Consider the following 26,625-nt stretch of genomic DNA (forward strand, 5'->3'; position numbering starts at 1 on the left):
CTCTTCTTTGTTGCATTCTTCTTTAATGTAGAAATCAGTGGTGTGCCCCCAGCTTCTGACTCCAGGACCTCCCAAGCATGCTGAGCTTGCGCAAGAACTGAGCATGTGCGAGAGAAGTTCTGGCATTGGTAGCTGGAGGCATGCTGCCGACTACTGCATGCAACAAGTAGGGGAGCAGCTGGGGAATTGTATTTCTTTGGCTGGCGGGGCTTCGGCATCTCCGCCAGCCATTTAAAGATGTGCTGCAGTTCTAGAGGGGGCCCGAGCCCAAAGTAGAGGGGTCTACCCCCCTTCCCTAATGGCTATGCCACTGCTATACTGAAAGGGTTCAGTGTACATAATTTAAATAGATGGAAGTGTTATGGAGCAGAGGGGTGTACTCCCAGAGCTGGAGGGGGCCCAAGCCCAAAGTAGAGGGGTCTACCCCCCCCCACCAATGGCTATACCACTGCCATACTGAAAGGGTTCAGTGTACATAATTTAAATAGATGGAAGTGTTATGGAGCAGAGGGGTGTACTCCCAGAGCTGGAGGGGGCCCAAGCCCAAAGTAGAGGGGTCTACCCCCTCCCCCCCAATGGCTATACCACTGCCATACTGAAAGGGTTCAGTGTACATAATTTAAATAGATGGAAGTGTTATGGAGCAGAGGGGTGTACTCCCAGAGCTGGAGGGGGCCCAAGCCCAAAGTAGAGGGGTCTACCCCCTCCCCCCCAATGGCTATACCACTGCCATACTGAAAGGGTTCAGTGTACATAATTTAAATAGATGGAAGTGTTATGGAGCAGAGGGGTGTACTCCCAGAGCTGGAGGGGGCCCAAGCCCAAAGTAGAGGGGTCTACCCCCCCCCCAATGGCTATACCACTGCTATACTGAAAGGGTTCAGTGTGCATAATTTAAATAGATGGAAGTGTTATGGAGCAGAGGGGCGTACTCCCAGAGCTGGAGGGGGCCCAAGCCCAAAGTAGAGGGGTCTACCCCCCCCCCCAATGGCTATACCACTGCTATACTGAAAGGGTTCAGTGTGCATAATTTAAATAGATGGAAGTGTTATGGAGCAGAGGGGTGTACTCCCAGAGCTGGAGGGGGCCCAAGCCCAAAGTAGAGGGGTCTACCCCCCCCACCAATGGCTATACCACTGCCATACTGAAAGGGTTCAGTGTACATAATTTAAATAGATGGAAGTGTTATGGAGCAGAGGGGTGTACTCCCAGAGCTGGAGGGGGCCCAAGCCCAAAGTAGAGGGGTCTACCCCCTCCCCCCCAATGGCTATACCACTGCCATACTGAAAGGGTTCAGTGTACATAATTTAAATAGATGGAAGTGTTATGGAGCAGAGGGGTGTACTCCCAGAGCTGGAGGGGGCCCAAGCCCAAAGTAGAGGGGTCTACCCCCGCCCCCCAATGGCTATACCACTGCCATACTGAAAGGGTTCAGTGTACATAATTTAAATAGATGGAAGTGTTATGGAGCAGAGGGGTGTACTCCCAGAGCTGGAGGGGGCCCAAGCCCAAAGTAGAGGGGTCTACCCCCCCCCCAATGGCTATACCACTGCTATACTGAAAGGGTTCAGTGTGCATAATTTAAATAGATGGAAGTGTTATGGAGCAGAGGGGCGTACTCCCAGAGCTGGAGGGGGCCCAAGCCCAAAGTAGAGGGGTCTACCCCCCCCCCCCCAATGGCTATACCACTGCTATACTGAAAGGGTTCAGTGTGCATAATTTAAATAGATGGAAGTGTTATGGAGCAGAGGGGTGTACTCCCAGAGCTGGAGGGGGCCCAAGCCCAAAGTAGAGGGGTCTACCCCCCCCACCAATGGCTATACCACTGCCATACTGAAAGGGTTCAGTGTACATAATTTAAATAGATGGAAGTGTTATGGAGCAGAGGGGTGTACTCCCAGAGCTGGAGGGGGCCCAAGCCCAAAGTAGAGGGGTCTACCCCCTCCCCCCCAATGGCTATACCACTGCCATACTGAAAGGGTTCAGTGTACATAATTTAAATAGATGGAAGTGTTATGGAGCAGAGGGGTGTACTCCCAGAGCTGGAGGGGGCCCAAGCCCAAAGTAGAGGGGTCTACCCCCTCCCCCCAATGGCTATACCACTGCCATACTGAAAGGGTTCAGTGTACATAATTTAAATAGATGGAAGTGTTATGGAGCAGAGGGGTGTACTCCCAGAGCTGGAGGGGGCCCAAGCCCAAAGTAGAGGGGTCTACCCCCCCCCCAATGGCTATACCACTGCTATACTGAAAGGGTTCAGTGTGCATAATTTAAATAGATGGAAGTGTTATGGAGCAGAGGGGCGTACTCCCAGAGCTGGAGGGGGCCCAAGCCCAAAGTAGAGGGGTCTACCCCCCCCCCCCAATGGCTATACCACTGCTATACTGAAAGGGTTCAGTGTGCATAATTTAAATAGATGGAAGTGTTATGGAGCAGAGGGGCGTACTCCCAGAGCTTGAGGGGGCCCAAGCCCAAAGTAGAGGGGTCTACCCCCCCCCCCCAATGGCTATACCACTGCTATACTGAAAGGGTTCAGTGTGCATAATTTAAATAGATGGAAGTGTTATGGAGCAGAGGGGCGTACTCCCAGAGCTGGTACAGGGTAAGTGAGATTTGAAGAGTTGTAGAAAAAGATGCAAGGCAACTGTAGTAATTGGTCTGTCCTGTGTCCCCCCCCCCCCCCCCCCCCCCCGGGAAAATGATGCTGCCTTAGGCCACTGCTTATATAGCCTAGTGCTAGTGATTTTGGCTGTTCAAGGTGCATATGTATAAAATACCACAGCCAAAGTTTTCTTTTTATACCGGATTGCTCAGCTCTATTATGTTATATTTGTTCTTCATTTAATACCAATTGTTTCTTTACTCTTGAATGGCGTATGCCATGATGGAACATTGTAAGCCACATTGAGCCTGCAGATAGGTGGGAAAATGTGGAATACAAATGCAACAAATAAAGGCTACTTGGTTGATAACACTACATTAGTTACCTGTGAGATTAGGTAGGTTTTAAATAGCGTTTCTATAGGTAAGGTTTATGTGCAGGAATAGCCTTTTGTCATATTGCCTGGAGTATACTTGGAGAAACGTATGTGCATATAGCCTGTATGTACATATGTACATAAGCTGACCTCATCTGAGCAGAGATGTTCCCAGAAATGGGGTTAGGTGTGATGAGTGCTTATATACATACTTAATAAAATATGCACACAAATTAAGTCTAAAAAGTTGTGTATATTGAATAGTGTTAATAGGTATAGAGCGTGCACTATTGCTTCATAAGTTATGTAGTTTGTTAATATTTTTTGAATCTGTAACAGAGCTGGGCAAAAACACTTGCTATTGGTTTTAATGTAATAAGATGGTGCATCAGCTCAGTCTCTTCGGTAATACAGAGCTGGTTGATCACTGTTCTCTAGGCAGGACCTTCACTTGGTATAACCAGTCTCTTCGCAACTGAGGTTATAAATGACAGAAGGAAACAGACTTGTGGGCAAAACTCCCAGTTGTGAAATTGATTTTTTTTTAATTTGAAACGGAAATTAAACTATCCTTCATACGAAAAGAAACTCACTTGTTTCAATTTCTTCCTTTGTTTATAAACCAAGACACTTGGATATAAACAGGCTTACTTGATGGTGGGTTGTGTTACTCACATGTTTTATTGTGATTGGTTTTAATTTTAATTTTTACATTATGTTATATTGCAAATCTTTTAGGAGCCCCTTTACCAACTATGGTAATAAGTAGCCTTAGCACATCCTTATGCAGGTCATTCCCGCATGCTAATGCCATTTTTAACATGGGGGTAAAATGGCCGATTTTTCCATTTCCAGCATTAATGGCCACATGCTAATTTTCCCATTACTTCAGGAGCACTTATTGACACCTGTTTTGTAGGTAGAATAGGCTCACGTGCTAAACATACACTAATCGGTTAACACGCAGCAATGTAACTGCACTAATCGATTAGTGCAGAACGAACATGCCCACTCTCTGCCCACAGACTCATTCTCAGCGCCAAAAAATAAATTGTATATTTTAACATGTGGGTAGTGCATGCCGATCCCAAAACTATGGCAGAATACCTGAGCGGCCCTGTGATGAGGCATTTGTAGCTGCAGTAATCGTTTTAGTGCTTACCACAGCTTATTAAAAGGGCCCCTTAATTGTAGCTTACAATTACATAAGACTATAGTGCATTTTTTAAAACTTATTACTATGTTAGCTAAAAAAAAAGGAACTTTTATAATAGTTGTAAATTGAATGTAAATAATACATTATTGTAAACTGTCTTGAACCAAGCAGCTATTGATAAAAGAAGAATATAAATGCCAAATTAAAATTTGTGCAGGTGGTTTGGGGCAAACAGTACCTGTGAACTTGGCAGTATGTAGATTATGCCCCTAAGGTATGCTTGCTTTTCTCTTATGTTGGTTTTTTTTTTAGGCATAAAACTAGAGAAAAAATCTTAAATTAGGACCTATTTCCTCCATTTAAAATATCCTGTTGCTAGTACTTAATTAGTAGGAGTTTTGCATGAACAGTTAGGTTAAGCATGGCAAGACTATGTTTAGAAGAGTTGGATGAGCGTTGTAAGTAAAAATTAAAATCAGCCGAAAGTGTGTTTCTTGGGAGCCTTGAATGTGATGCACCTATGACTTGTCAAACTAGAGCAACCCATTTTCTTGAAAGTTGTAGTTGCAAATTTTTTGGCCACTTGATGGCATCATATTACAACAGTAGGCAAAAATGCAAAAACGTATGCATTTTTCTTTGAGTTTCTGTGTTTGAGTGCTGTTGCATGTTCTTTAATGTATTCGTTTAGGTATACAATAGTGTGTTAATTGTATATTCCTTCCTATACTAGGCCTGTAATATGGCCCAGCTAGCCCTCAGATTTCCTAGTTTGCTGTTTTCAGCATATTTTTAGTTTATTCCTGCACATGCATGTAAGTTACACTGCTTTCTCAGGAAATGGAAAGTACATGTTACATGTCAAGGTGACAGGAGGAACTGAGGCTATGCAGTCCATATATGGCAGATATAATTGGATATAACCTTGCTGGTGATGAGAGACTGAGGACCCTCCAAAGAAGGAGTTGTTCTAGTCAGATAGAAGGACACCAGCAGGCTTATTTTCGAAACAGAAGGGTGCCCATCTTTCGACACAAATCGAGAGATGGGCGTCCTTCTCCCAGGGTCGCCCAAATCAGCATAATCGAAAGCCGATTTTGGGCATCCTCAACTGCTTTCCATCGCAGGGATGACCAAATTTCACGTGGGCGTGTCGGAAGCATAGCGAAGGCGGGACTGGGGCGTGCTTAACACATGGGCGTACTCGGCCGATAATGGAAAAAAGGAACAAGAAATGCAGGAGAAAGACCCAGAGTTGGATGAATTAACAGTTGAGCTGCTGGCCCATTTGGATATAGATACATATGCTGGGTTCAATGAGAGGGAAAGGTTACCCAAGTTGAATTTATTATATTATTTATTTGTGCTTTCTAGACCGCTCTAGCCACCATGAATTTAACATCTAGAGCAAGGGTGTCCAACCTCGTCCCTCACCAGGTTGGGTTTTCAGGATTTCCACAGTGAATACGCATGAGATCTATTTGCATACAGTGGAGGCAGTGCATTAAAATAGATCTAGAGGAAAGAGTATGATAACTAAGATGAATAAGGCCATAACTTGTATGAGCTAACAATCTATAGATATTACAGAAAATAACCAAATACAGTACTGTGCAGCCAAAATTATTACTGAGAGAGTTTTATCAATGAGGACACAAGGCCAGATGAAAAAAAAGAGAGAACTCCTCCTTGGAAAAATCATATTGAAGAAAAAATAAACTCATTATGAGCAGAGATGTCTTTGATAGATGGTTACCTAAAAGGTTAAGATCACAAAAGATAATGAGTAGGATCCAAAACATCAAATTGAAGCATGCTATATTAATGGAGGAAGATGTTACATTTATATGATCCAATAATAAATTGAAAATAACAGCTGAAGCACAAACATTCTGGAGATATGAGGAAAACAGAAAAGTGATATCATAAATTCTTTAGAGAAAACTCAAACCAGTTCTACAGGGAGCTGGGAAAGAACATCAGTACAGTGAAAACGCCACCAACTAAAACTGAAACAAACAATCTGGTGAAATTTATGCACAAATCCTAACTGGTGAAATCCTATTTATTTTCTAAATTTTTGTAATAGGTTTTTCTTTTCATTTTAATGATGATTATATTAGATTGTAATGCCTAGCTATTCCAGTAATTTCTTTTGTTGCCCTGCTTTGAACCTTATTAAGGGATTAGGCAGGTAAGATAAGGTAAGACCCTGTAGAGCACATCCAAGAAGCAAAATGGCTACTCTGCATATAGGAGAATTTGGAATGGGCAAACATTACAGTTATGGAATAGCTATGGAAGGAACAAGAAGAACTGGAAAACAGGTTAAAAAGTGCACTAAACTGGAAGAGCCCTGGCCCAGATCTAGTTACCAACATTTGGCTCAAACAGTTAATAGCCCTTCACCAAGACATGGCAAACTGCAAAAATCAGTTAACCAGGCAGCCAGATTTGATGCCATATTGGCGGCTAATGGGAATAATGCTTCTATTGGAGATGCAAGTAACATTCTCAAATATTACAAACCAAAACTTGTCTGTCTACTATCTATAAGTTGTTCATCACAATTGTAAATTGGCAAACAAGAAAAAACAAGTGGCAAATACAGAGATTCATTGGGAAATATAAAGTGCTATTCTAGAAACTGTACAAAGATCAAGCCTGGCCCCTTGAAAAGTGAAAGGGGATAACTGAAACCTAAGGATGAGTGATTGATAGTTGCAGCTTAGGACACTGTATTCCAGACAAAATGGTTGGAAGCAACATTGAAAAAAACTGGAATAATGGGCATTTGTAGATTCTGCAAGAGCTGGAAACAGTTAGTCATCTTATCTCCCTTTAGCCTCCTCTTTTCCAAGCTGAAGAGCCCCAACCTCTTTTGTCTTTTCTCATATGAGAGGTGTTCCATACCCTTAATCATTTTGGTTGCCTTTCTTTGAACCTTTTCTATTCTGTACAAAAAACGTTTGTGGTCTCTGTTGAGACTTTGGGGTTTTCCATCTAGTGAGAATTGAGATCACATTATGGAAAAAGGACCTTCTCATCTCCTTGGGTAGATAGGACACAGGAAACAGACATAAACAAACAAAAAAACCCACCACTATCCAGATCCCAGTCCCTTCCAGGATTTTTTTTGCTTCTTATCAGAGTACTTCCCCTCCCCCCCCCCAAGCAAAAAAAAAAAACCCAAAACAAAAAAAAGTTCAAGTAAAGCTAGCATCAATCACAGTTCTACCTGCCTGGCTGTACTGTCCTTCCGCAATTATGCCTTGGTATAAGCAGTTCTTTTGTACTTCAAAAACCTTCAAAAGAAATGGGAAACGTGCACTTCATCCTTTCCCCCTCAGGTAAAGTTCTGTCAGTAATCGGTTCCAATCCTCACTATTCAGCCAAGCAGAAAACTCAGGAGGAGTTTTTCTCCCTCCCAAAAGCACAGCTCAGTCAGGTTGAAGAGAAAGAAAACAAATAAAAAAAACTGTTACGTTCTCAGGTTCAAAACACGCAGGCACGGACCCTGGAGTAATTGTGAGCCCTTGGGCTGCTGACGAGGAGAGGCAGCAGCAGGCAAAACCCACCAACCAACACCGGGCTAGAACGCACCGGACTGGAACACACTAGACTGGAACCCACAGGACTGGAACCCACTGGACTGGTACACACTGGACCGGAACACACTGGACAGGAACATTTGGGACTGGACCTAGGCTTCACCTACACTTAGCCGCCGTTCCCCGGGGGTTGAGCCCCTGGGTGCAGGCAGCCGGCAGGGCTTGGAGGAAAACTGGTACTGGAACTAGCAGGCAGGAACACCAGGAATCAGGATTCAGAAGTGCCCACAGGCACCTAGACAAAAGCAGAGCAGATAGGGTTCAGAAGTGCCCACAGGCACCTAGACAAAAGCAAGGCAGACAGGGGTTCAGGGTACTCAGACAGGAGGGAAAGGAAGCCAAAAGCAGATAGGATTCAGAAGTGCCACCAGGCACCCAGACAAGAGAAAGGCAGAAGTGCTAACTGCACCAGGAATACAGGGTTCTCAGACAGGAGGGAAAGGGAGCCAAAAGCAGATATAATGAGACCTGTGCTGTCCAAAGAGTTCCACTTTTGACTCGCCTGTTCCTAGAATGATATCCCAAAAGTCTTGGGGATCATCCAAGTGTGTTTTTGCAAATGTGAGATAAACATTGATGTTATCTTGGATAGCAGCGGTTTCTGAGAAGAAGATGTCATTGTAGGCTGCTGTTAAGATGCATTATTTTTCTGCTAACCCCAGTTATTGGCAACTAAATCTCAATACATATAATGGGACTTGTGCTAAACTAACACAAGTTAGTGGTAAACAAAAATGTCTTAACAGTAGCCCACATTAATATCTACAATCTTCTGCCTTGCTACAGTCCCATTAATCACATTTTTGTCAGTCTTATTGTGGGGTCCTAATCACTGAGGCCTGCAGTTCTTTTGATGTACTTCCCAGATGGGAAAATTCACCACTTTTTCACCACTTTTCCGAGTCATCTCCATTTGGAGATAGTGGCTCTAACTGTGTGGTGGATTGGAGTCCCAGAACTTTAGAAATGGCTTTGTAAACCTTTCCAGACTGATATATTTCAACAACTTTTTTCTCTTCTCTTTTGGCATTTCCTTTGTAGAGGGTTTGTGGTGACTACTTCACTTTTGTTGTAAGATTTAGTGGATAGTGAGGTTTAGATTCAACAAGGCTGGCTGAAATCCAGGCCTGGCTATTTTCAGTCCCTTGAATCTAATTATGAATTAAATTTGGTCAATTGGTTGAGTAACCAAGGGGGCAGTTACTTCTTCATGTTGGTGATATAGGTGTTGGATAATTTACCCCCCTGTTTACTAAACTGCGCGGCAATGCCAACACAGTCCATTTGAAGTGAAAGTGCAATTTCGGCATCAGTTCACGGCAGTCGCTAGTTCGGCTTAGTAAACAGAGGAATTAGTTTTTAAATTATTACTTAATTTATGGAACAGCTTACTGTGCGTACTCAAGTTCCTTTATTTAATATTACATTTTGTTCAAAGATCAGAAATTATTAAGAGCACAATGAATGCAATAATAGGGGGAAGTCAGGAAGAGGGGGAAAAACTTTTTCACATCACTGTATTGTATAGGTACTCAAATATTTAGAAAGATGAATATCAAAATTAATTTCCATGATTAATTTTTTTGGAATTTTTCAAGACTTTGACTTTCTAGATGAGAACTACAGGCACTATCCAATACAGCATTCTGTTCAGTTGTGTTGAGCTTTGTAGATTAAAACAATGTCTGTTTGCAACCACTTAACATCATTGTTTTCCTTCTAGGCTGTTGCTTGTGGGTGGCTGTGAGACCAGTGAAGATGGAGTATCCAAAGCAATGCAAAGTGGCATAACAGCTTGGAGGATTCTCTCTGGAACACCCTATTATAAGCAGGTCACTAGTTATGAAGATAATATTAGCACTGTAAGTAATATTGCAAACAAAATGTAATATTAGACAATTAATGCCTCCTACTAAAACACTAGCATTACTAAAAATTTCCAAAACATTACATAAGTGTCTCTTTCAGGGGTGCTAAAATGTTGCATACACTTGGAAACTTGAAACAGTAATACTGTAAGCCAAGCTAAGTCATTGGTATCCTGTTATAAATGTTGTGCAAATTCTTGAAAGCTTTTCTAATTTTTGTCTCTATAATTAATTTTGCAACTTGAGTGAGACTGACCCTTTTGAAATGTACAAGCAGGCATCACACTGCTTTTGTAATCTATGCATTGGATATATCTTTTTCCTAGTAGCATCAGGGGAAAGTGTGGATGGTGTTCAACTTGGTGACAGATGAGAGAGAAAGACTAGAGCCTTAGTGACTGAGCTAACCAGCAAATCAAAATCAATCAGAGCAGAGAGCCATATAACATTAGGAAGGGTGGCTGCTTCTGGTTGTGTTTCCTCATCCAGCTCCAGGTCCAGCTTTGGATTTTGGTTTTGGCTTCTGCACCAAGTTCCAGTTTTGTCATAAGCTCCAAGCTTCGGTTCTAGTTCCAGTTCTGACTTCAGGATCTAGCTCTGGCTAGGTCTAAGGCCCAAGTTCTAGTTCTTGGTATGACTCCAGCACTTATTCTACTATATAGCCAAGCAGACACACCTTACCTTGAAAGGAACAGAACTTCTGTTAAAAGCTTTTCCTCCAAGACTTTGCCTCTGCTCCCTGCTACCCCTGTGATAACCCTCTTTTGAACACTGGTGTTGCAAAGGAATCTGAAAAGATTTATCCAGTTGTTTTATATGCATTTGGAATCAGGGTAGGTTTTCTGACTCTTTGATCTTAGGCTTTCCGTATTGTCTAAACAGTTGGCCAGTGCCTCGCCTGTTATCTTATGGGCCCTTAGGAACACACTCCCAAGAGTTTGATAATTAAAACCAACAGTCATGATCATCCCAACTTCATAACTCCCATTTGGCCATGAAAATCAACCCTTTTTACTTATTCAATGAATCTAGTGCGCAACTTGTGCCCGCACCCCAACTCACCTGCAGGGCTTGTGATCAGGGAGGGTTTCCATAGCATCCACATGAGTCTTCCAGGCTGGTCCATTGGCATACAGGCTGCCAGTGCCATTATCTTCATTGCATGTGAGCACTCACCTGCTCCTATCTCGTGCCGGTAGAAGCTGACTTCCGTAGGTGCACATGTGTACACCAGCTGTTTATTTACATGGCCCACTGCAGGGAGGACCCAGGATGATGCCCACTGATGTCATCATCAACAGGACTGTTTCTGGGGTCTGGAGCTCTTCCTATGTTGCCTTTGCAGTGTCGGCCTGCCTTGCCTTGCCTAGCCTCGCTGTGCATTCCTATCTCCAGCCATCATCTCTGCATTCTGTCTCCAAGCCTTTGCCTCTGCTTTGCTATCTTCAGAGCCATCTCCGGTCCCGGTTCTGCCATGCCTGCCCCCAAGGGCTCTTTTAAGAGCTACTGCCCAACCAGCACCAGGAGTGAAGACTCACCTACCGCTAGTATGGAGTTTACTACCATATCCACCGGCGACCCAAGAGCTCACCCAACACTGTAGTGACAGATTGTGAAGGCCATGAGCTCGAGCAAGTCACCAGCCATTCAGCTGATTCAACTGTTTTCCTTCTAAGCTGCAGCAACTCTCAGGTTCAGTCCGGGATCTTACCCTGCATATGGATCACCTTCAGATGCCCGCAGCGCCTCTCCCCTTGGCTGCCAGCACTATCCTGGTAGCCACCTCTGGAATCTGATTTGCATCCCCTCCCTGGTATGATGGGAATCCGAAGACTTGTTGGTGGTTGTTTAATCATTGCCAGATAATTTTTGAACTACAAGCAAAGGATTTCATCTTTGGGGATTTCGTCTTTGACAGGGCCCGAATGGCCTATATCATCTCCTTGCTATCCAGCCAGGCCCTTGCATGGGTGTCTCCTATCTGGAAGCAGAACGATTCAGTACTTAACAGTCTCTGTGGATTCCTTGAAATCGGTAAAACTGGTCTTTTATTAGAGCTGCATAATATTTATTGTTGACAAGAAGGAGGAAAGATTGGGTGAGAAATCTCTCTTCTTCCAAGTCAAATGCTCTCATTTATACCCTCAACCACATATGAGGTAATTAATCCATCTACACAGAATTCCATAGCATCAGCAAAACATATTTTTTAGAATGCTGAACTTAATCTAAGCAAATATGCTAAAAGTCTAAAGCATAAGGGCATAGTACAATGGAAAAAACTTATTAGAGAGGGAAGAGTCAAGATGGCTATGGGAGCATACACTGAGGTTCGAGCTCCTTTGGTTGTTTGACTGCTGCTCATGGAGCTGTTCCTGAATGGGAAAACGGAAGGGGAAAGCACATACTTTTCCCGCAGAGGAGGGTTCTGGTGCCCTTCCCGGACAGTGGACTCTCGATCCATTTGTGGTTCCTGCGTCAGAGGTTAGTGGCTCTGAAGGTGCATGCTGTGAAGGGAATGGTTTCTCCTTCAGCCCTGAAGTGCAAAGTACTCCCCCGATACCCAGAAGTGGGTTTGCCTCCAGGTCTGGAGATTTGGGCGTCCTGTCGGATAGCGTCTCTATGCCGAAGCTGTACAGTGGGGTGGACCTGAAGAGAAGTGGGGCCCCTCATGTTGAATTTGAGTTGGCTGGGATTTCAGATTCCCCAGGGGGAGTGGCTTTTCCTGTGTGTTTGACCTGAAGGTCAATGTCTCCAGTCTGCAGCCTATTGAAACCCAGACAGGTGTATTGGGTGAAGGTTGGAAGGAGGTTTTGGCAGCTATGGGAAGTCTGGAGAAGTCGTCGTTGGAGCATTTGGATAAGTTTGATGAGAAGCTAGAATTTCTACAATCACAGATGACAGAGTCCAAGGGTTATGTTTTGGGGAATTTGGAAAACAAACTGTCACCTGTGATTGGAGGTAATTTTCTAAATCAGTACTTCAATGGGATGAGGCACTGGGAGCTATAGATCTGAAGAAGCCTGAGTCCAATGAGGGTTTGAAACATTCTGCTAATGCTTTGGGGAATTTGGAAAACAAACAGGCTTCTTCAGATCTGTAGCTCCCAGTGCCTCATCCCATTGAAGTACTGATTTAGAAAATTACTTCCTGATTATCATGCTCCCTTTTGTGAAGTTTCCTTTCTTGCTATTTCTGTTTATTCTGCCCTATTTTCTCCATGCAAGGGTTGGTTTTCTTTTTCTCCTCCCTGTTTCCTAATATATGACAATATAACAGTATTGTACAGGTGGGAGTTTATTATGTGCTTAAGTACTGGACTTGCACTTAAGCACATAATTTATAGCATACTATAACGTTACACATGTTTCTCTGGATTACAGGTGTGAGTTTTTTTCACCAGCTCTATGGCTCCTTAAGTGGGCCTTTTACAAAGGCGCACTAGTGTTTTTAGCACATTAAAATAAGCGTGTGATAAATGCCATATATTCCTGTGGGCGTCTCTAGCGGTTAGCACGCGCTAAAAACGCGATTGCGCCTTTGAAAAATATTCCCTAAGTACTTGTTTCAAAAATCATATGTGTATATATGCGCATTTATACTCGTATTTTATAAAGAAAGGTAAGTGTTTACTTTCCTTTATATAATAGACCCCAATAAGACGCTCCCTAAGCTAAATCTAGTTGCTCCTTTATAGATTTGCCTTCCACTTGTATAATTGTCGCCATCTGCAGAAAATGTGATCCCTGTACATGATTATTTTCATTTGCTAATGCTCTGTTCATGGTTTCTTAAAGGGGCTTGTTTTGTAGCAGTGGAAATCCTTGTAATAGTGTGTTGTGTGGGTTTTTTTTTCTACCTTGCTTGCTTTCTCTTACACTTTGGCTTTTATTTGGTCTTCCTTGCCAAAATATAAATTAATCAAGCATTGTATTATAATAATTGTTGTTGATATCGCAGCAGTTCATGTATTTATGTTTTCTAGGCATTGAAGAGAAGAGGATTACTGAGGATTATGAACTGGAGATTTTACAGCAGACAGGGAAGAGATCAGGTATTAGCAGTTTACTTCTGTAATTTTTGTTAATGCTTCATGCATTTGTTCTTGCATGATATGAGATACAACAATTTTTTTAAATTTGACATTTATATATTCCAACCAAGTAAAACACTTGAACAGAAATCAACAAATGATATACAAAAAAGAGAGTACATAGTAGTGAGATTAATATCTACTCTTTGTTTTTGTATATCATTTATTGATTTTTGTACAAGTGTTTTACTAGTTTAATAGTAACAATATCTTACCAAACTAAAGTCCACAAATGTGAGTGTCTCCAAGTTAAAAAAATAAAAAATAAAAATCCCAGGAGAATATAGCAATATTAAATGTGAAAAAACAGCTGAATGTGAGCTTTAAAGGGGAGGACAAGTTACTTAATCCTCCATCGCCCAAGGTACCAAAACAAAAACCCTAAAAAACCCAAACTTGGATTGTGAGCCCTCTAGGGACAGGAAAAGTATCTGCATCTAGGACTAGATTCTGTATATCATGCCTAAAAAATCGATTCCAAAATCCTAGGTGTATTCTATAGAGTACGCCTAAATTTATGCATACTTTATAGAATAAGCCTAAATGGCTGCACAGTTTATAGAATACGTTGAGCGCCCATCCGCACAACTAAATTTAGTCATGGGCAGTTACGACAAGTAAAACACTGTAAATGGTGACGCCTAAATTAGGCATGGACCAGGTGTATTCTATAACAATGTGCATGGATTTTAAAAACGCCCATGACCCACCCATTCCAGACCTATGGCCATGCCTGCTTTTCAACTATGCTACTTAGAATTTACGTGCATCACGTTACAAAATACACTTAGACAGTTTTTTGTGTAAATTCTAATTAATGCCAGTTAGTGTCAATAATTGCTTAAGTGGCAATTATCGGTGCTGATTGACTTGTTAACTAAGTTGCACATGCAAATCCAGAGTATGACTGGATTTACGCATGCAACTTATGTTGTGGTATATAGAATCTGGAATCTAATGTGTACAGTGCTGTGCACATCTAGTGGCGTTATAGAAATTATTTAATAGTAGTAGTATTAGTAGTAGTAAGTGCAGAAATCCCTAAGATCATATGAAGACTTTATGAAGTTAAAAATGGTTTCAGGTGATGGAATCACTTGTAACTTACAGTTTTTGGTAACTGCTTTAATAATTCAGTTCAAAATGAACGCGAAAATTCAAAGTTTTCATATTTGAAACAAAGGTTATTGACTAGTCTTCAGTATGAAGAACTATATGTACAGGTTGGCAATAGTAGTGACTAAGTATCATGATACCAGTTTTGCCAAAGTTTAAAGCTAATTTGTTATACATCCAGTGCCTCCCTGATTTAATATATAGAGTAACATAATCAAATGCCTATGATGATGTCCCACTCGCAGGGACAAAGAATTACAAATCATCAGCATAAAGCCTGTAGTTCACACTACTGTTCTCTGTAAGCTGAGCGGTGGTCATCTAACTGCATTGCTGCCAGTGAGGGATGGTACTTCAATATTATTTTTTTCAATCAGTAGGGACAGGCAAGTTCCCTGGAGTCCTAAAGGGCTTGCTTAGCCCTCACTATTGAAAATATGGTAGTGAAACAGCTCCTCCCCCTGGCAGGACTATAGGTGGAGAACTCCCACTCAGCTTAGAGGGAACAGTGGTTCACACCTAGGTAGAAAGAAGTTTACAGCCTAGTAGTATATAATCTTATGTGTAACTTGAGCTCTTGACAACTTGCCTTACAATTGGTACAGAATTTTGATTCAATGCACAAAAGTTGAAGGATGATTATACATTTTAAGGATCAATATGTTTCACTGGAATAACTGTCATTCCATACAAAAGCCATGAGCTTGTGAAATATTAGTTTAAATAACACAAATAAAATATATTTAGTAAGAGGGAGGAAATTCCTTCAAAAAGTTAGCACTGGTTACTGTGAGTGTCCCTTAGTATAATAGTGAAGAGAAAAATGGATTTTCTAGAACAAATTCAATTAGTTCTTTCAATAAATAAATTACCAGCACAGTTGTCACTTTTTTTTGTTATTATTTATTAACTGCCTTTATGAAGAGTTTCACCCAAGGCAGTGTACAACAGGTACAATTTAACATCAAACTTACAATTTTGTTAACAGCATAACAATAGTAAAATAACCAAGTATAAACATAAGTATAGTAAATGAGATACTTGAAAACAGTAAATTGAAACCTAATAATAGAACTACTGTGAAACAGTATAAAAAATATACACATTTAACAGCACTGAAATTCAAATACCAGAGATATAATACAATATTAGCATAATACTAATGATATACCTGATAAGCATGCGTTAGAACATTCAAGTAACATAGATATAATAATGATTTTCAACAATACAGCTTTCCATGTAGTTGAGGGACTATATATACTACTACTACTACTACTACTTAACATTTCTAAAGCGCTACTAGGGTTACAATTCCTGCTCAAAGAGCTTACAATCTAAAAGATGCGTGAGCAGTCAGACCGATAGGGGCAGTCAAATTGGGCAGTCTGGAGTTCCTGAAAGGTAAGAGTTAGGTGCCGAATGCAGCATTGAAGAGGTGGGCTTTAAGCAAAGACTTGAAGATGGGCAAGGAGGGGGCTTGGCGTAAGGACATATATATATGATGGGAACAAAATGTGTGGTACAGAGTCAGTTGGGATAATTTGACGGTTGGCTAAATTCAAGGGGCGTTCTTTATATAGTTAAGCAAGAGATAAGCAACTGATCTAAGTTACAGTGTGCGTAGCAAGCTAGTCCAGGTGCAGAATGGGTGTATAGTCACTCACTCTATGTATTAAAGGCTTGGGAGAAGAGCCAATCTTTTACCTGTTTCCTGAAGTAGAGTAGTCTCAAATTATATGTAGCCCCTCTGGGAGTGAATTCTAGAGCATGGGGGCTACTTCTGAGAAGGCTCGCTGGCAGGTATCCACAATATACAATTTCTTTTGATGAAAGTATATATAGTGATGATTCTTGAGAGGACCTTAGAGGTCTCAAAGAGTGTAAAGGGCTAACTTATTATTTAAGTACTCTGGCCCATTGTGTCTGAGGACCTTGAAAATCAAACATAGTTATGTGCAGATGTTCTTTATTCCATGTATCCAGAATGCTGTCATTCTATGTTGCTGTTTTGTTTTGATCCACTTAAGGTCAAACTTCTGTTTGATAGAGATGGTATAGAAATACAACAAAATCAAAAATATATCAAATAATACAGTTCAGGTTTCTATATTTATTTATTTCTGCTTGACATACTGCCATATGGCCTGTTTTAGGCTTAAAGTAGTTTAGAAATACTACTACTATTAATTACTACTACTGCTACTTAAATTTCTATAGTGCTACTAGACATACACATCACTGTACTCTTGGAACATGAAGAGACAGTTCCTGCTCGACAGAGCTTACAATCTAATTAGACAACAGGACAAATAAGGGATAAGAGACTTACTATGGTGGGAATGGTAAAACACAGATTCAGTGGGTAAAGAGGTTCTTAATACAATAAAATGAGATAGGAGAAGACGGAGGGAAGAAAGAAAAAAAAAAAAAACCAAACAAACCACAACTACCTAGTGAAAATCTGAAGCAAAGACTTGAGTAAACAGGTAGACAGATAGCAGACCATATGTGGAGATCTGTTCTTTGAAAACTGTTCTCTGTTATGTGTCATTGTTTTTCTCTCTCTTTTGTTTTTTATTTTAAATGCTGTATTATAAAGGATGGTATTTTTAAACTGAACTTGTCTCCTGATGGAACACTTCTGGCAGCCATTCATTTCTCAGGAAAACTGACAATCTGGGGACTTCCTTCTCTGAAGCAACAAGGAGAATGGAATCAAAATGACCAGGTATGTTGCATTAATATGATTAAGAATTGAAGTATCACTAGAAAACAAGATTGTTCTGACTTAGCAAATAATGTATCTCTCTATTCCTCTAAATATAGGTGAAGGCAAAGTTTAGGATTTGAACTGGCTGGCATTGCTATTGGTTGTCTATTGTTGCATACCTGTCATACTAACTGTAGATGTAGAATGAGAACCATTTTTGATTATTTTTAGATTAGGGGGAGTGGTAATGTTTAAAATTCTGTTCACTGAGGTTAGTCATTGTTGAACGGCACAGCACTGGGTTAGACCTCTGCTGTGCTGGCTACGAGCCTTTCTCTATTGTAGGAGGAGCTGTTCCATGTTCTTGGATAGGTGTGGACTCTGGTGTCTTCAGTCTTTGTATCTGTCTGGTGTATCTTGATTGGAGGTGGGGGACGGGGGAGGAAAGGAAGCAATTTACATGAGTATACTGATTGATGAGAGAATTGGGGCTTTTGAAATATTTTGTGCCATATATCAACTGTAAAAAGGCTTTCTGTTTTCAAAGGTTGCTGATTCCAGGTTGGGTGACTTATATGTGTGGTGGAAAAGGAAGATGGATCATGTGTAATGGGGAGCTCTGGGTGATGTTAAAATGGGATGAATTTGTGAGATTGTTGATTAACATAGATATATACATCTTTATTCTAATGTTTTCAGTATTGTAAGCTATTTTCCTAATGTAAGCATTTTAGTGGTGATTTTGTAAGGGGGTGCATATTTTAAATGGTAAAATATGAATCCACTTGTGGATATTTTAATCATTTACATGCATTTGACAACATGAGCATGTAAATGGAGGTGAGGTGGGAAAAAGAGGAGATGGAGGGTGATGGACTATCGTTGGTGGGAGAAGGGGGGAGGTGTTGTATCAGGGATATTCTGACTAGGTGAGCAAAGAAAAGGAGAGGAAATGAAAGATACCAGATCATGTTAAAGGGCCAAGAGGGGGGGATGCTGGATGGGATGGTAGAGAAAGGGAGAAATGTCATATCATGTTTTTTTTTTTTTTTGGGGGGGGGGAGAGATGGGGCTCTGAATGGGAGGAAAAGGGAGAGAGGAAATGCTGTCATATTATGAGGTAAGGGGGGAGAGGAGGAGATTCTGAACTATGAAGGAGGGGGGAATATGCCGGACACAGAGAGGAGGGAGTAGGGAGACAAACACTGATAGAAGGGTGGGAGAAGGGGATGTCATATAGAAGGTTCTGATGCTGGGGATGGAGAAGGCTGATGTAGGGTTTGGAGGTAGGAGAAGAGGGATGACTGGCAGATTCTGGCACTGGAGGTTGAATTGGGAGAAGGGTCTAATACTAGGATTGGTGGCCTGAAACAGGACTGCAAAATATTAATTAGTTCTATGTCAATTATGCAGCATATTCAGAGAAACATTTTGCCACATACAAGTGGGACTAGTGCTGGGAGAAGGGGGCTGATGTTGGAAGACTGAGAAAGAAGAGGAGGACATAAACTCTGTGTATGTTGTAGGGGCATATGCAGGGGAAGCTGGAGATGAAGGAGCAGAAAGAAGGATGCTGGGGTAAGAAGGAAAAACAGAGTAAATTTTGTGGGGAGGAAATAGGTGAATGGATGCCATAGAAGGGTAGAGGCAGAGGCATAGATGCTTGGGAAGGGGAAGAAAGAGGCAAAGGGCTATAAAGAGGGTGAAAGACAAAGGAAATAGGTCATTGAAGGAGGTGAGAGAGGTTAGAAATGGAAGTTTTAAAAGGGGAATGGGAGTCAATTTAATGGGACCAGAAATGAAATGTGAAGGAGTGATAAACTGGGGTTGGTGAGAGGCTAGGAAGATGATGAGTACAGAGGATAGAAATTAAAGTCGAAACTGGTTTTGGCGGCAGCGTGGAAACAGCCTACTATACCTGGACTTAGTGTAGTTTTGCGCAAATTGGACTATCTACATCTGATGTCTAAGCTGACTGCCCTGCACAATGGACACATTTTGGCATATCACCGTGTATGGGATTCCTATGTTACTTGATCCTCACATCCCGACTCTCTAGTGCTTGATTCTTGATTAGGGTGGAGGGGATTGGAGGGAAATGGAGGGATGGTTTGGGGGCGGGGGTAGGGTATCTAGAGAAGGGATGTAAGTTCAGGGACTTTTAGAGTGTTTTATCTCTGTATTATTTTGATGCTAATAATGTTGATGCGCTTGTTTGTTTTGTGTAATCTAATATAATAAAACGCACCCTCAACGTTCTGAGGACAACGTTCTGTGAAGCCATGAAGCCATCTGACGTCACTCCCAGGCTGAAGGGTTCGTGGATTCGTGGTGTGAAGCCTGCCATCTGACGTCACTCCCAGGCTGAAGGGTTCGTGGATTCGTGGTGTGAAGCCTTCAAGCCAGCCAGCCAGCCGTCTCTGCCCCGCCCTCGCGTCAAACGTCATGACGTCGAGGGCGGAAAAAAAAAAAAAAACGGAAGCGAAGCGTCAGGGAAGGAGGCGGCGCTCCCGACGTCTAGCCTTCCCTTCGCTGTGTTCCGCCTTCTTCTGATGTCAAGGATGACGTCAAAAGAAGGCGGAACACAGCGAAGGGAAAGCTAGACGTCGGGAGCGCCGCCTCCTTCCCTGACGCTTCGCTGCCGGAACCGCCATGGAGGTAAATTTAAAAAGAAGAAAAAAAAACAAAAAGGGATGCATGGATGCGAAGGGGGGGGGGGGAGAAGAGGGCGGGCCAGGCTGGGACATGGGAGAGAGAGGAGCATGGATGTGAGGGGGGGTCATGGAAGGGAGAGAGGGGACTTGCTGGAAAAGGATGAATGGAGGCGGCAGGGGACAGAGGAGCATGGATTGGAAGGGCAGGACTCAGGGAGAGGGAAATTGCTGGATAGGGATGAATGGAGGGGACAGATGGGCATGGATGGATATGGATTGCAGGACAGGCCTCAGGGAGAGAGGGGAATTGCTGGATAGGGATGAATGGAGGGGCCAGGTGACAGAGGAGCATGGATGGGCATGGATTGGAAGGGCAGGACTCAGGGAGAGGGGAATTGCTGGATAGGGATGAATGGAGGGGACAGATGGGCATGGATGGATATGGATTGCAGGGCAGGCCTCAGGCAGAGAGGGGAAATGCTGGATAGGGATGAATGGAGGGGGCAGGTGACAGAGTAACATGGATGGCCATGGATTGGGAGGGCAGGGCTCAGGGAGAGAGGGGAATTGCTGGAAAGGGATGAATGGAGGGGGCAGGGGACAGAGGAGCATGGATGGGCACACACACACACTCTCTATCACACTGTGTCTCACATACACACTTGCACACACTCTCATTCTCACACACACACTCTCTCACAAACACACTCACACCCAGACTCACTCTCTCTTTCTCACACACTCACACTTTCACTCTGACTCTCAAACAGTCACTCTCACATACACTCTCCCAAACATACACACTCCGAGGAAAACCTTGCTAGCGCCCGTTTCATTTGTGTCAGAAACGGGCCTTTTTTACTAGTTTTTCTAATAAACCCAATAAAAAAAGATTAAAGTCGATGAAAGACGAGAGTAGGAGGCTGACAAAGAAATGGTAGACATATGAAAATGGGAGGAGTAGAAGTAAGTGTGGGAAGTAGAGTAAGAGTGAGAACCCAGAGGAAGCATAATATCTAGCTATTAAGGTGGTAAAAAGGAAAATAAAAAATTGAGAAGAAAAAGATGAAACATGAGGATCAGAGTCAGACAGATATTAGGGAGGAAGAGAAGACCACCGGGGGGGGGGGGGGGGGGGAGGGGAGGGTGTGAAGAAACAGAAAATGGAAATAAGATCCTACAAAAGGACTTACGAGAAAGCAGCAATAATAAAGAGAGAGAGAGACCACCCAGTTGAAAAAAATAAAATGATTAGATAAAAAGTACCCAAAGAAAAAAAGCACAGCTGGGCCTTCAAGACTGAGACAACAGAAGTCCTTTATTTCTAAAAGACCCGACAGGGGCCATGTTTCGGCATAGAAACGCCTGCCTCAGGGGTCAAAATTGCTTAGAAGAAGGAATGCTCTGATAACAGGCTCCTTACTGTGTAAAACGTTCCCAAAGTAGATATGAACACAAACTTCCACAAATTCTTCGTAAACGCCATTAGTTTGGAACACGCCAAGTCAAACCGACGGCGTTTACCACGTATGTGTAGAAGTTTGTGTTCATATCTACTTTGGAAAAGTTTTACACGGTAATGAGCCTGTTTTCACAGCATTCCTTCTTCTAAGCAATTTTGACCCCTGAGGCAGGCATTTCTACACTGAAACACGGCCCCTGTTGGGTCTTTCAGAAATAAGACTTCTGTTGTCTGTCTTTTGGCCCAGCTGTGCTTTTTTCTTTCATTGCTTGTATTTGTGTACTGTTGTACCCTCTCTTTTGCTACTTTGTAAACAAAAAGTACAAAATACTTACTTTTAGGCTTTAGAAAATGAAATATGTCAGCTTTGAAATTGTATATGTCTTGTATTTTGTTCCATAGAGAAGGAAATATGTTACTGTTTAGTTTTCCAATGCTGAAGGCTTTAGTTTAAATAAGAATGCAGGAACAAATTCTCTTGAAAATGCTGAAAAAATAGGAGGACATATTTCATGGTATTTCTGTTTGGTATGCAACTTCTTCAATTTATTTTTATTGTAAACTAATTCAGAGTTTCAGTGAAAAACATTTACTAATTTAAAATTTTTTTAATAAGGTAGTGCAACCTTTCCTGTGACATGACTCTATAATTTCTTAAACACTTTAATGAAAGTAATTGACTGTGATGTTTCGTGATAGAATTTCTACTAAGAAACTTCATTGCTGTGCAGAGGGAATTTTCTTTCATTGATCTATCAAAAAAGTCATGCTTACATGTCATCAGTTAATATCAGTGTCACACTGAATCAGGATAATTGATATAGAATGATGGATGAGAATAAACTGCTTTTAAAGTGCATTCATTTTCATTTTACTAACTTCTAAATTGCCTTCAATGATCCAGCATATTACTAACAACTCTGTTCTATCTAACCATCAGTTGAAAAATTGTGTGTTATGTTGTATGTTTTGTATTATGATTGATCACTGTAAACTAGAGATAGGTGAAGTGTAAAAACAAAAAATCCAAAATGGATTCTGTTAAACGTGTTGGTTGATAGTGATACATAGTTGAACTAGAAGAGATGGCTTGTTAAATAAGAAAAGCCATGCTGAGTCAGACCAAGGTCTGTTGAGCCCAGTGTGCTCTCTGACAGTGGCCAGTCGAGGTCACAAATAACCCAGCAGATCCCAAAAAGTAGATCTGTTTCTCATAGCTCATTTTCAGGAATGTGTTTGAATTCTGCTATGCTGGTCAACCTAACAATATCCTCTGGCAGCAGTTTCTGCAGCTTAATTAGTATATTAAAATTTGCTTGAGTGCCTTTCGATGACATAATCAAGGAGATTTACAGTGACTTAAAGAAAACAAGTTAGAATAAAAATAAACAATAATAATATAAACAAAGACTAAAGAAAAAGAAATCAAAGGAAGAAGATGAAACATCTGATGCTTTCACCTAGACCAGTCATAGGCCATTTCAAAAAAATAAAGGGGACAGTGCTATAATTTGTCACCAAGAAGTAGGCGCCACAATTGGGCATGCTTAGCGATACTTCTATAATGTAACTTAGATTCGCCTAAGCTGTTACGGAATACTAGTGCAAAGCTGCATTGGCATGCCAAAATTTAGGTAAGCCCGCTTATGACAGTTCAGTGGTTGGAGTAAGTTGACGCCTAAGTGTTCCATGCAACACATGCAGCTGATGGTATTTTTGTGCATGCCACTTGGTGACAAACGCCCATGCTCCACCCATATGTATGTCCCTCTTGCAGTTACATACTAAGCAACTTTGATGAGCACTTTATAGAGTAATGCCTAGCACTTATGCACATAAATGCCAATTATGGGCACCTCTGACTCATGTAAGTGCTAATGTTTTATAAACTACATGTGCACCTGACAAAAAAAAAACTTTCTATAATTTGTTTTCATTCTAATTGGCCCTAAGTTTCATGAAATATCCTCTTCCTTTTTTTTTTCTTGCTGTTTGAAAGGTCAAACAAGCATTCCATATTTTATTTTTCCACTCCAGTCATATTTTTATTAAACTTCTGTCATATCTCCTTTCAGTTGTCTTTTCTCCAAGCTAAAAAGCACTAATCTGTGTATCCTCTTTTCATAAATGTGGTGTTCTGTGTACTTTATTACTATTTTTTAAATTTATTTAGGCTTATTAGGTGTTGCCCTGCAAAGTAACTGCAACAGAAGACATATCATTTAGAACAAGAAAGCAAGCAAATCTAATAACAGAATAACACATGTGTTTAAACTCTACTTAAAATTTCTATTCATTAGCTCAAAGCCACCCTTTCCCCCAAACCTGCCGAATTACCTGCCTCCCAAACACCACATAACTCCACATCCCAATGAACTTCCTCCCTTACCCAAAGGTAGTCAGAAAATGATCTCTTATTTAACCATAGTCCTATTTCACTGGGAATACAAATGCTCCATTTCTCATGTATCAGAGTTGAGTTATCTATTTTCTATGGATGGGCTCCTCAACTGTTTTCAGGAACTAACAAGAGTCAAATGGGCTGCATTAAGGCAAAGTGTGATCAAAACAGTTTTCATTCTGGTCATGCCCATGATAAAGCAAAAATTCCCCGGGTTCCATGATATCTTATAATGTAACCAGTATTAAACTCTCCCTTGTTTAAACTTCCAATAAACTTGAGTTTTAATACAAGATCACCCTATGTGCCCCATATATCCACTTTACCCCCAGTTTCTCCAACACAAATATGAGACACATGGATAAATGTGTCTAAGATGTGCTGGGGTAAGATACCACCTTTACACAGTTTTCCAGACTGCACAAAACATCCCTGCAAGTCCAGCTGCTCTTTTGAACCCCCAGTTTCCAAACTCGTCTTAAACATCCTCTGGAATGGTTACGGCCCGCAGTATGTTTTTGGCTGTCACAGAACATCGGCAATTCTGGTTGTGGCAAAGTCACGTCAAGCTAAACTGCCTTTTTGAGACAAGTGGCTATTTGGAGAAGATCTCAGTTGGTGAAAGAACTGGTGGAAACTAAGCCACAGTGGTTGCCGCCAGACAAGCCGAAAACCTCTGGTCGTCCGTATTCAGCGGCTCTCGATTTTCTGACAGCAGAAGGTACCAGCCTGGTCATCAGCAATATGGTCAGAAGTCCTGCTTTAAGGCATGCCAGTCTTTATTCCATGAGCACAGGAAGTCCTCCTCTTGGTCAGCTACAGTGCCTAATGCCTCCACAGGCAATGATGCGAGGCTGGTCCACTCTTCTCTTCCGGTGGGAGGATGTCTTCAGGAGTTTCAGGAGAAGTGGGCCAAAATCATGTCAGACCAGTGGGTTTTGGATATTCTTACAGAAGGTTACAAGTTGGAGTTCTCCCACCCGGTTGCTATCTCATCTTTCAGTTTCCTTGTCGAAAGGGAACCAAGGCAGTCAAGGTTCAGGCCACCATAGGTTCCTTTCTGGTGCTCTGGGCCATTGTTCCAGTTCCCTATGCTGAACAAGGGCAAGGCAGATACTCTGTCTACTTCATTATCCCAAAGGAAGGAAGGCATCTTTTTTCCGGTCTTAGATCTCACTTTCACATGGAGACACTAAAAGCAGTCATAGTCTCAGTTGAAGCAGGAGAATTTTTCACCACCTTTGATCTCATATGGTCACTGCTTCAGAGGTTTCTACATTTTGCAGTTCTGGGACATCACTTCTAGGTCAGGGCTTTGCCTTTAGTCTTGCCATGACTCCAAGAATGTTTACCAATATTGTGGTGGTGGTAGTGGTGGTGGCCTTGCTTCGGCACCAGGGAATCAGAATTCACCCATATCTTGACGACTGATTCATTTGTGCGTTCTATTGGGACAGCGTGGTGGCTATGACAAAGAGGCATATTTTCAAAGCACTTAGCCTTCTAAAATTCCATAGGTTTCTATGGAACATTGGAAGGCTAAGTGCTTTGAAAATATGCCTCAAAGTGATACATCTTCTGCAGTCTGTCGGCTTGAGTAATTAATTTTGAGAAGAGCAGACTAACTCTATCACAGATACTGGAATATCTGGTTGTTCTGTCTGACACAGCACGGGAGAGGACCTTCCTCATGGAGTGCAAGAGGTTGAAACTAGTTCAACAGATTCTTTGTCTTCTCTGTGGAGGCAGGCCCAGGATCTGGGATTGTGTCCAGGTTCTGAGGTCAGTGATGGCGGTGATGAAAGTTGTGCCATGGGCAAGCGCTCATATTCGGCTGTTATAGGAATCTCTTCTCAGCAGCTGGTTTCCGATGTCACAGAAGTATGACCTTCATCTTCTTTGGACATTGGTTGCCAGACGGAGTATGCATTGGTGGTTTTCATCCAGGTATTTGACCATCAGAGCTCCCTTTCTGATAACACAGTGGGAGGTGGTGACAATGGACACCAGCAAGTCGGGTTGGGGGGCTCATTACAAGTCAAACAAGCAGTGGAAGCCACCATGAAATAAGTGCCAGGATTCCATTAGCTCAGTTTATTCTTACAATAAAATATATAGAAAACTAAAAAAATATAAGCAATTTATATACAGGATGCATTGACAAATGAATGTGGAACTTCCATCCTTTTGCAGACTGGAGAAAAAGTCTCTGTATTCTTCTTGGAGGGTTCTTGATGTGTGTAGAATCCTCATTAAATATCTAGAAGTCACTAATGAGTTTTGCAAATTGGACAGGCTGTGTTTTTTGGTAAACAGAGGATTGGCCTCATGGCTTTCAAGTCCACAGCTGCTAGATGGCTGATGGAGATTATCTTGTCAGCTTATTTGCTTGCTTAGAAGCAGACTCTTCAGGCCTTGTGGGCTCATGCTACGAGGTGTACAGTGACTATCTTACTGTCCCCAGTGGATATTTGCAAGGCAGCAACATGGTTGATGCTGCATACCTTTGCCAAGCACTACAGGGTAGACATTGTGGTGCGCTCGGAAGCCAGTTTTGGGACTTTGGCCCTCAG

General features: G+C 41.9%; 1 protein-coding gene across 1 annotated transcript in view; it reads left to right on the forward strand.

The window, feature by feature from the left end:
• Positions 1–26,625, forward strand: part of NBAS (NBAS subunit of NRZ tethering complex) — an 892,343-nt gene that overhangs the window by 108,008 nt on the left and 757,710 nt on the right. The window contains exons 10-12 of the mRNA XM_030198850.1: positions 9,469–9,607; positions 13,599–13,667; positions 17,425–17,553. Of these exons, the coding sequence (XP_030054710.1) occupies positions 9,469–9,607; positions 13,599–13,667; positions 17,425–17,553 (337 nt within the window). The remainder of the gene's footprint in view (positions 1–9,468; positions 9,608–13,598; positions 13,668–17,424; positions 17,554–26,625) is intronic.

This window comes from Microcaecilia unicolor, chromosome 3 (assembly GCF_901765095.1).
Source record: "Microcaecilia unicolor chromosome 3, aMicUni1.1, whole genome shotgun sequence".
Classification (NCBI taxonomy): domain Eukaryota; kingdom Metazoa; phylum Chordata; class Amphibia; order Gymnophiona; family Siphonopidae; genus Microcaecilia; species Microcaecilia unicolor.